Here is an 11,456-nt window from a genome sequence, read left to right as displayed (position 1 = left end):
TTCAATTTGGATTCTTTATTAAAAATATCCAATATAAAAATATTGTTAGTAAGTTCAGGTAAATGATATTTGGGAATAACAAATCGTTTAAAATCTGTACAACACAATTCTAATGGTACATCAGTGTGATAATCGAAACAATAAAACCATGCTATCACCACATTTCGATTTTAAAACATGTCTCAGGATTTGTTTTATTATTCTGCATGTCAGTTTTTTATTTATCAATAAATATTATGTTAAAGCAATAATCAGAAAGATTATGTGCCGCAAGATGTTAAAGTGATCGATCTTATCTAAAGGTAGTTTGTTTTGTGAGTCATACTGTACATAATGTACATAGGAATATATAAACAAATTTAAGTATCTTCATTATTCTCCAATATATCTTAATTTTGAAATATTAGTAAACTTGGGATCTGCATCCGTCTTCATCTTCTTGATCTTAACGTAGACCTTCTCCTAGTCAACCTTCTCGACCTATTCCGGCATAGCACAACCTTCTCCACATCCCTCTAGAGGAACTATGGTTCTGAACTCTCTTGCTTCTCTCACCTTTATAAATGTAAAAATCATTCGATAATTTACGTCAAGTTAGATAGATATATTTACGTCAAGATAGATAGATATATTTACGTCGTGAAGAATGGATTAGTCAAAACAAACATGAAAAATACATTTCTGCATGATTATATAAATGCAGTGTTTGTTTGTTTGTATGTTCAATATTAACTCATGAATCCGTGGACCGATTTGCCTCAAATTTGAATTGAAGAACTCGGGAGAACCATGTTCAAGCTTGGTTTTGAGAGTGTAAGTTAAGTGGGCCGACTTTTATAGGAAAAAATTGCTAAAATCGTAATTTAAGACCAAGCGCGGGTAAACGATGGGAAAAACAATAAGTAACCTGGGCAACGCTAATTTCCCAATCTAGTTCGAAATATTTGGATTTAATTTAACCCCACCATCATTTCGTAGATTTACAAGTCCTTCTTACCTTAGTTCCAGGTGCCTTGCTTGGAATAGTTCCCTTGGCACATTCTTTCAGGAAGACGACAATCTCGTCCTCTTTCACCTTCTCAGCTAAATCCTCAGCAGTCTGCCCCTCTCCATTCTTAATCAAATCAATTTATTAACAATTGTGTTATTATTAAATTCTGATTAAACTTATCGTGTCGTATATCACTGCGAATGTATCAACATTGAACCATGTCTATTCTCCGTGAGTGATTTGAGAAAAAATATTTAAGGCAAATTATTTTACTTAGAGCACATTCTAGTTTAGAATTTACATGTTTAAACAGAGGTTAAAACTTTTGATTGTGATTGGGGCGTACTCAGGAATTTGTCCAGGGGGGATTACAACATATAAACTTTAAAATTTAAGAATTTAAAATAAATTTTTTTTTCAAATTCAAGACATGCATGGGTCCACTGACATATGTTATCCCACCCCAGGGGAAAAGGTAACATCTTGACCGCGGTATGAACAAAGATCGACACTTTTGAATGGATATTTTAAATTTTTAACGCTGATCTCATTATGAAATGTGGGCAAAGTTAAATTTGAGGATGAATGCTTGATCCCCAATTAAAGGTATCCCTACAGGGTATGACCACAACGAGATATAGAGAAGGGATTAAATAAATCCACGTAAGAAAGGGATCAATGCTTAATCCCGAGATTCAAAAAACAAAACTTCTGAATTCAGATTAAAATACAAAAAGGGTTGACCTAGTCAGGAGTTTATCTTTTTGGTACCTGTACTGCAACATCTGCCTTGTTGTCAACAAGCAGTTTAACAACATCTCCTAGACCATTAGCTGCAGCATAGTGGAGGGGAGCCTTCTCCTCATAATCAACCTTTAATAGAGGGATCATGCAGACACATATCTTAACATCTATTAAATATCAAAAATAAAAAATTTTAAACATCGAAATCATTAATTTGTTAAAAATATTTTCTTTAGTCCAATTTACACATTATTCATTGTTAATCTAGTTCATATTTAACAATTTTTAAAGACAATTTTTTATCGGAGCATTTTCAAATCCTAGAATTATAAAGATAATTTACCAGGTTGACATCAGCTCCAGCTTTAATCAGCTCTTTCATCGCATCAGTCTTAAGAAAACAACAATAAAATATGCAGTACAAGTTCACCAAATAAATATGCAGTACAGGTTCACCAAATAAAATAAACAGTACAGGTTCACCAAATAAAATAAGCAGTGCAAGTTCACCAAATAAAATAAGCAGTACGAGTTCACCAAATAAATAAGCAGTACAAGTTCACCAAATAAATATGCAGTACAAGTTCACCAAATAAATATGAAGTACAGGTTCACCAAATAAAATAAACAGTATAGGTTCACCAAATAAAATAAGCAGTATAGGTTCACCAAATAAAATAAGAGGAGATTCTTACTTTCAACAAATTCCCACTTTACACCATGGTTTGATAAATTACGTACTTTACATGAAAATTATAATAAAAAATTAAATCTGGTTGAAACCACGATAAAATCTGGATAAAAGCAGGAAGAAAAATGATGAAACCTGAAAAACATCAGGATGGAACCTAGAAAACATCTGGATGAAAAATATTGATAACAACATGAAAAATATGGATGACACCATGAAAAATATGGCTGAAATCAGGAAAAATATGGATGAATCCGGAAAAATCAGGAAAAAAATCAGGAAAAAAATGAATGAAACCAAGAAAAGTGTGGATGAAATCGGGGAAAGATGAATGAGACCAGGAAAAGTATGGATGAAATTGGGTAAAATATGGATGAAATCAGGAAAAATACGGAGGAAAACAGGAAAAATATGGTTGAAATCAGGAAAAATATGGATGAACCAGGGAAAAAAATGGACGAAAACGAAAAAATATGGATGAAACCAGGAAAAATATGGATGAAAACAGGAAAAAAATGGTTGAAATCAGGAAAAATATGGATGAAACCAGGAAAAATATGGATGAAATCAAGAAAAATATGGATGAAACCAGGAAAAAAATGGATTAAATCAGGAAAAATATGGTTGAAATCAGGAAAAATATAGATAAAATTAGGAAAAATATGGATGAAATCAGGAAAAAAGAGATGAAATCAGGAAAAATGTGGATAAAATCAGGAAAACTAGGGATGAAACCAGGATACCTGGTTAAGGGTTGCTGCGAGGTAGAGAGGAGAATATCCGTTCATTTCTTCCACAAGATTCACATCAGCTTTCTTAGCTATCAGCATCTACAGAGAAATATCTACTTTGAGAATATTCAAAACTTAAATCCATTTATCTTGGACAGAATTAGAGAGAGGTTGCTGAACTGCGTACCTCTGGTTCAATATTTACTTTTGAATAAAACTCAAATGACTTTATGTTATTGGATTCATTGGACAAGAAAACAATCGACGTTTTAAACTGAAAAAAAGTTGTCTGGGTCAAGTGTGCGTTTGTGAGGATTTCGCGAATGCCACGCTATTATCTAATTTTTGATTAGAAAGTTTAGAATATTAAACTGAAAATACAAGGGACTGGCTTAAACGACTTAAATAGTGGAACAAAATACCCATGGACAGCAGTGGCGTACATGGGGGGGGGCTGTAGTCCTCTTTCCCCTCTGGGAGTTCCCCCCCTGGAAAATACGAAATTAAAAGGAAACAAATTTAAAAAGTAACACCTGACAATAACAAAGACTAAAGATTTGTCTAAATTCACTGTTAACACAAAATTTTAAGATACTTTAAACCAAAGTCCAAAACCTTTGCAAAAACGAGACCTCGACATATTAGATGCTTATAACATGATGGAAGATGTAATAAAGGTATTCTATTTTCTATTTTTCTATTTTTTCTTACAGTCAATTAATACAGGAATTGAGTCTTTGGCACAAACTCAAATATTTAAACCTTTGGAACCTGATGTTGTAAACCTTTGATATTTCAAATTCAGAATATTTAATCTAACAGAATTCTTAGTTTGAAATACCTAAGGTCTACAACATTTGGTTTCAAAGATAAAGTGATTAGAAAATCATAGTTTGTGGCAAAGACTCAATTCCTTTATTTCCATAAAGAGATATTAAGCGTAATTTCAAGTTCTCCTTTATAGAAGTTTTAGCCTTCTAAAGAGAATACTTCATTACACAAGATGTACTATGACGAGAGCAGACTTAACGATCTTGCACTCATGGCTCACTACTGAGAAAATCATTGAAATGTTTGTTCAAGCAAATCCAAGAAAATTTAAGCTTAAAAGAGTTGGTGAATATGTAGATGGAGTAAATTTTATAAACAAATATCAGAAGAAATTTAGTTTATTACTGAAAATATGATTTTTTAATGATGCTGTGATTATTGATTTAGTTAGCTGTGATGGAGTAAAGTGATAAATTTATAAAGTTAAAAAGTTAAAGTTAGTTTCTCGAGCAAAGGAATAAATTTTAGACTCTATAAGGTTGGTAACGCCCAAAAATGTAGTCTTTTTGGTGTATTTTTATGGTGTTAATTGACTTTTTGAACAAAACAATTCCGGGGGGGGGGGCAAAAAACAGCCAGGGGGGGGGAAATGTTCGCGCTTCCCGCGAAATCTTCCCCCCCCCCTGGCTAAAATCCTGTGTACGCGCCTGATGAACAGAGAAGCATCACCTCTTTAAATAGATTTTAGAGATCTATATAGTTAAAGGATTTACCTTGACAATATCCAGTTGTTCCTTTACTATAGCGTAGTGTAGAGGAGTTCCACAAATACCAATCTGCAAATATGAAACATAAATTTTCATTATTAATATTTTTAGTTTATTGTTGGAGAAGTACAAGTTTAAAGGGCTGTTTTCAAAACTGAAAGGGGGTATGGGTTGATGCTTAATTTGTTGACCACAGAAAATTGACCTTTTGTAGTCTAAGTCTACCAGAATGGGTTTGTAAACATTTACATTTATGATCAATAAAGCACTAAAGTTCAAGCCGCAAACATCTTTTTAGTAGTCGGGTTGAAAAAATTATCATTCAACTTGCATCTGGTTTAAAGTTTAGATATAGATAAAGTTTAAGATAAAGCATTTAGATAAAATCGAGATAAATGTTGATATCCGATTTATCTCATGAATTAAGATAAATGTTGATTTTAACCCGGTTTAATATTATTTTTTTTTTAGTTATACATTGAACAAAAGATTAATAATAATAAAAATATCCAAATGGTATATCAGACTAGAATTTACTCTCAGCTTAGAGCTAAAAACTTTTGTATAAAACAAATTCAAAAGTTCGCATCTTCGATAGGATAAATTTCTACCTGACTGATAAGGTTTACATCAGCTCCGGCCTCAATCAGTTTCTTAGCAATGTCAAACTTACCCTGAATCAGTGAATACTGAATATTAAAGAAACCAATTATTCAATTGTTTTCCCCATTATTGTGTAGATATGGAAAATCTATTAAAAGCTAAAGTATTATTTTGTTTTAATTGAAGTTCTTTTCGTATGCATTGTATGCAATATGCAGCTGTTAGGGTATTTTCCACGTCTACCTTCTATAATTCAGTGACAAGACTTTTTTCTTAACATGATGCAAACAAAAAAAACTGAATAAATAAATCTGATGCGATCCTAGCCAAGTTTTTTTATTTTTTTTTTAACCTTGGAAAGAGAGAGATGTAGAGGAGTAAGTAGACTCTCAAAAATAAGTTTATTAATCCCTGCTCCGTTCTCCAAGAGAAGAGAAACCAGCTCTAGGTGCCCATTCTCAGCAGCCATATGTAAACCAGTGTATCCATACTCATCCGTCTCATTTATATCCACCTGTAATATAATATGTATATCCAATATCCATACTTCTCCATCTCATTCAATCATAAATCTGCATCATAGTCAATTCATTATTCTCAATAATATCCACTTCATCTCCTCCAACCCCTCCTACTACTCCAACCCCTCCGACCACTCGACTACTCCAACTCCTCCAACTGACCTGTTTTATGAGAGATAAAACCTTGTCCTTGTCTCCAGCTTCACAGGCATCACGGAAATCATATCCAGACATTCTAGATATTTACATTCTAGAGATACCAGAGATTCTAGATATTCACATTCTAGAGATACCAGACATTCTATATAATCACATTCTAGAGATACCACATTCTATATATTCACATTCTAGAAATACCAGACATTCTAGATAATCAGATATTCTAGATACTTAGACATTTGACACTCTTGTTTTATGCAGACATTCTAAATACATTTAAATGTCTTAGAAATATTTATACATTCTTAATCTATGCAGAGTGCAGACATTCGTGATTGATGCAGTCATTACAGGTACATTTAGACATTTAGATATATCCCAACATTCTTATTATGAACAGACATTTTAGTTATTATCATAAAGATATTTTAGAGATAATCAGACATTCTTGATACATATAATGTACACAGAGCTGGGTGTGACGTGAGGAAAAAAAGTTTACAAAACTATTATTTCAAATCAACTCCATATGGAATAATCTTTCTGCAGAACAGCTTCAGGAGAGGTTCCGTTATGCCTTTACGTATTCAAATTGATCAAAAATGCATTAAATGGGACCAGAATTCAATCCGTTTTCAAAGATATGTTATATTTGATATTTTTTTTATAAATCAAACGATCTATGATATTTTTAATATAATTTAGGGTAAATATAATCTTATTTGATGGTCCAACCCACGGAACAAAAAACAATTTTTATGATTTTTTTTCTGGCTCACATGAATATCCTAAATTCGAAAATTAAGTGTAAATTCAAATGCATGCACAATCCCTTTAAACATGACTCAGTTCTTTTTGTCCAACACAAGATGGATGATTAGAATTTACCTGAAGTTGTTTCTCTGGGTGCAGATTGAACAGGTATGATCTGATTTCCCAGGTTGACCCGGGCATCAGGATAGCTGAGCGAGTTAAATTCCCCTTCAGGGATAGAACTGCTGACTCCTTTAATTGCGTATTTATATGACAGGATCTGAGTTGAGAAGTATGTTTATGCACATAAACTTGATGAGTGGACAGTTCTTATTTATATAGATAAATATATTATTTACAAGAATTTCACCAAATCGTAAGTAAATAGAGTATATCAATTTGTTTGCCTGCACCTTCTCAATAATGTAGTTTAGCTATCTATGAAAACTAAATACTAAGTTTTCTAATACTTTCTTCTTCTCCATTTTTGAAAATCTGGAATAAAACAGATTTTACGTGAAAACTTGAAAATTAAACTTTAAGTAGACAGTGGACACGATTTGCTAGACCCCAATATAAGGGAAGATGTCGGATTTTAAAATAGTTAGAATTTGTCGACTATCTGTACTTAGTTCCAAAATTTTCTTCTAGATCCTGAAACAGAATGTAGAACCTTTAGATCCTTAAGTAGAATGAAGAGCCTTGGGATCCTGAAAGAGAATGTAGAACCTTGGGATCCTGAAACAGAATGTATAACCTTGGGATCCTGAACAGAATGTATAACCTTGGGATCCTGAAACAGAATGCAGAACCTTGGAATCCTGAACAGAATGTAGAACCGTGGGATCCTGAACAGAATGTATAACTTTGGGATCCTGAAACAGAATGCAGAACCTTGGGATCCTGAACAGAATGTAGAACCTTTAGATCCTGAAACAGAATGCAGAACCTTGGGATTCTGAACAGAATGTAGAACCTTTAGATCCTGAAATAGAATGCAGAACCTTCAGATCCTGAAACAGAATGCAGAACCTTCAGATCCTGAAACAGAATGCAGAACCTTCAGATCCTAAAAACAGAATGTAGAAACTTGGGATCCTGAAACAGAATGCAGAACCTTGGGATCCTGAAACAGAATGCAAAACCTTGGGATCCTGAAACAGAATGCTGAACTTTGGGATCCTGAAACAGAATGTAGAGTCTTGGGATCTTGAAACAGAATGAAGAACCTTGGGATTCTGGAGCAGAATGCAGAACCTCAGTTCCTGATCCAGAATGCAGAACTAAGAAATCGGATAAAGAATGCAGAACCTTGGGATCCTAAAACAGAATGTAAATCCTGGGATCCTGAAAAGAATGCAGAACCTTGGGATCCTGAAACAGATTGTATACGAGCCTTTGGATCCTTTAACAGAATGTAGAACCTTGGTATTCTGAAACAGAATGCAGAACCTCATTTCCTGATCCAGACTGCAGAACCAAGGGATCCTGATCCAGAATGCAAAACCAAGGAATCCGGATAAAGAATGCATAACCTTGGGATCTTGATCCAGAATGCAGAACAAAGTGATCCTGAAACAGAATGCAGAACCTCTGATCCTTTTACATAACATTAGGATCCTGATCCAGAATGCAGAACCAAAGAATCCGGATAAAGAATAAAGAACCTTGGGATCCTGACCCAGAATGGAGAACAAAGTGATCCTAATTAAGAATGCAGAACCTTGGAATCCTTTGCCACAATGCAGAACCAAGCGATCCTGATAAAGAATGCAGAACCAAGCTATCCTGATAAAGAATGCAGAAACTTGGGATTCTGATCCAGAATACAGAGCCTCCAGATCCTGGTACAAAATGCAGAACCTCAGTATTCTGATCCAGAATGCAAAACCTTAGGATCCTGATCCAGAATGTAGAACCTATGGATCCTGATCCAGAATGCAGAACATAGGGATCCTGATCCAGAATGCAGAACCTAGGGATCCTGATCCAGAATGCAGAACCAAGCGATCCTGATAAAGAATGCAGAACCAAGCTATCCTGATAAAGAATGCAGAAACTTGGGATTCTGATCCAGAATACAGAGCCTCCAGATCCTGGTACAAAATGCAGAACCTCAGTATTCTGATCCAGAATGCAACATAGGGATCCTGATCCAGAATGTAGAACCTATGGATCCTGGTCCAGAATGCAGAACCTAGGGATCCTGATCCAGAATGCAGAACCTAGGGATCCTGATCCAGAATGCAGAACATAGGGATCCTGATCCAGAATGCAGAACCTCGAATTTGAATTCTGAATTTGTAGAAAAAAATTTATTTTATACCATCTTCAAACAAATTTAACACATGTAGGTATGTGTAGACCAAGCAAAAGTAGCAGGCATAATTTCAACAGAAAGAAAGACACAAATTTAAATTAACATTCATAATCTAAAGTATTAGAAAATGGAAAGATTTTTACTTATAAAATACTTTGAATAGCATTCAATGTTAGACATAAATAAGAAAAGAACTGAAATTTTTAAATTTTTAAACAATGGATGAAGATAATTTTAAGGCTTTCAAATAGTCAGTAAATCAAAATGCAGAATTAACTTTGTTCATAAATCAATCAACCTTACATAAAAAATGAAGATTTTTGTATGCATTCAGATTGTACTAAATGTCGTCTTTTCTCTATCATTAACACAGTAACTCGCAAACAGTTCCTTATTAAGCATTTCAATATATCTGAAAAACAAATAGTCTTAAATGGGAATATTAGACATATCATGAGAATTTCAGCTGAAAATCAAACATCAGAATAAAAATTGAAAATTGAAATCAGAATTTTTCAGAACATCTGTTGAAATAGAGAAAATCAGCTCAGGACTGAAAAAAAGATAAAATCAGCAGGAAACTAAAAATGAAGTTGAAGATTATATAACAGAAAATCAGAAAATATATTATCTATTAAGAAGTTAAAAAAATGAAAGTTATGACGTAAATGAATGCTAAGACATCTCTCCTCCTCCTTAGACTATTCAGAACTTCTTTGTGTTGAACTTGGTGTTCTCTCTCTTGGACATATTTATGTTATTGTTGGAGTTTTTACAAGTGTCTGGACATCTAATTGATATTTGATATGTTCCTTCATTGTCACATGGTTAGTAATAACACTCATGTTCCATATGATACTTTAGATCTTTCCAGTCCACCTGCATCCAGAATCTTTATTGTCACATGAATAGTAATTACACTCATGTTCCATATGATACTTTAGATCTCTCTTGTCTCCAGTCCACCTGCATTCAGAATCTTTATTGTCACATGAATAGTAATTACACTCATTTTCCATATGATACTTTAGATCTCTCTTGTCTCCAGTCCACCTGCATCCAGAATCTCTATTGTCACATGAATAGTAATTACACTCATGTTCCATATGATACTTTAGATCTCTCTTGTCTCCAGTCCACCTGCATCCAGAATCTTTATTGTCACATGAATAGTAATTACACTCATTTTCTTGTTTCCAGTCCACCTGCATCCAGAATCTTTATTGTCACATGAATAGTATTACACTCATTTTCCATATGATACTTTAGATCTCTCTGGTCTCCAGTCCACCTGCATCCAGAATCTTTATTGTCACATGAATAGTAATTACACTGGGTTTCAATATGAACTGGTACATTGCTCTTTAATCCAGTCCAAGTGCATCCTCTATCTTTATGATTACATGTGTAGTATTTGCACTGGGTTTCAAGATGAATTCGTACATTGCTCTTTGATCCAGTCCAAGTGCATCCCGTAGCTGTATTACTGCAAGTATACTGATCTGGATGCTGGAGTAGTTGAGATATATTTTGAGCCAGGATAGAATACATTTCAGGAATCATCTGAACTCTACACACTGGACAGGTGGGCCTAAATATGAGAGGAAATACATTATACTTATTTTAGATGTTTTGTAGAAAAGGCATTTTTGATTGTAACACTTTTTTGGAATACATATTTCATGGTCATACAAGTCAGAGACAGTCCAAACTTATTTAATAACTAGCTACTGAATAACTATTATTTAATAACTAGCTACTGAATAACTATTATTTAATAACTTGCTACGGAATAACTATTACCTAATAAATAAGTCCTTTAAACCAATGTGTGTATAAGCATTAAGCATGTGTCACAAGCTAAGATTTGCATAAAAGTTAATCACATGTTTAATGAACCATTTTTTAAATTTGTTACCGAAGACTTTTTAGAATTGACCAAGAAATGGAATACACAAGAGAATAGGTAACAAACAATTTAAACTTAATATTTGGTTGAAAACAGTCTACAGATGGAATATGTTGTAAGATACCTCTTACATGGATAGCAGGTGATATGCCCATTCCTACAGATTGGTATTCTAGTTGAGGTCGGAGTAACTAGACAGACTGGGCACATTATCTCCTCCTCCAACCTTTTCAAGATTCTCTCAGCTCTTCTCTCTTCCTGGTCTGGCATTATTTCTCTATGCAAATGTGTATATTTTTTAACAATAATTATTTACAACTAATTTACAGGAAAGTNCCTTCTGACTTTGTAACTAGAGATTTCTCTCTGATTTTTTGCATGCAGACTTGAATTGTGATCTAGTTTTTGAATCAAACAACAAAATGTAGGAAAAATAATTTCCCCTCTTATTTTTCCCACAATTAAATATTGATGTTTTTAATATATTTTTTTAATG

General features: G+C 33.6%; 2 protein-coding genes across 3 annotated transcripts; both read right to left on the bottom strand.

Moving 5' to 3' along the window:
* LOC111696748 (putative ankyrin repeat protein RF_0381) lies at window positions 1–9,450 on the bottom strand. 2 transcript variants are annotated; one of them, XM_023466471.1, is made up of 11 exons: window positions 9,355–9,450; window positions 6,867–6,983; window positions 5,982–6,054; window positions 5,651–5,812; window positions 5,307–5,369; window positions 4,702–4,764; window positions 3,170–3,256; window positions 2,079–2,126; window positions 1,763–1,864; window positions 998–1,114; window positions 1–555 (listed from the first exon to the last, which is right to left on the bottom strand). In XM_023466471.1, exons 3-11 carry the CDS (start codon window positions 6,051–6,053, stop codon window positions 481–483), a joined length of 789 nt encoding a protein of 262 aa, XP_023322239.1. In that variant the 5' UTR covers window position 6,054; window positions 6,867–6,983; window positions 9,355–9,450; the 3' UTR covers window positions 1–480. The 2 variants fall into 2 exon arrangements, with proteins under 2 accessions (XP_023322239.1, XP_023322238.1); XM_023466470.1 differs by lacking the exon at window positions 9,355–9,450 and adding an exon at window positions 7,145–7,251.
* Window positions 9,451–9,911: 461 nt separating this feature from the next.
* LOC111696764 (TNF receptor-associated factor family protein DDB_G0273433/DDB_G0273509) lies at window positions 9,912–11,270 on the bottom strand. Its single transcript, XM_023466494.1, has 3 exons — window positions 11,085–11,270; window positions 10,302–10,642; window positions 9,912–10,237 (listed from the first exon to the last, which is right to left on the bottom strand). The coding sequence occupies exons 1-3, from the start codon at window positions 11,228–11,230 to the stop codon at window positions 9,912–9,914; spliced, it is 813 nt and encodes a 270-aa protein (XP_023322262.1). The 5' UTR covers window positions 11,231–11,270.
* Between the last annotated feature and the right edge of the window lie 186 nt (window positions 11,271–11,456).

The sequence above is a fragment of the Eurytemora carolleeae genome, unplaced genomic scaffold, assembly GCF_000591075.1.
Source record: "Eurytemora carolleeae unplaced genomic scaffold, Eaff_2.0 scaffold126, whole genome shotgun sequence".
In the NCBI taxonomy this organism is placed as follows: domain Eukaryota; kingdom Metazoa; phylum Arthropoda; class Copepoda; order Calanoida; family Temoridae; genus Eurytemora; species Eurytemora carolleeae.
This window is presented reverse-complemented; position numbering and strand designations above follow the sequence as displayed.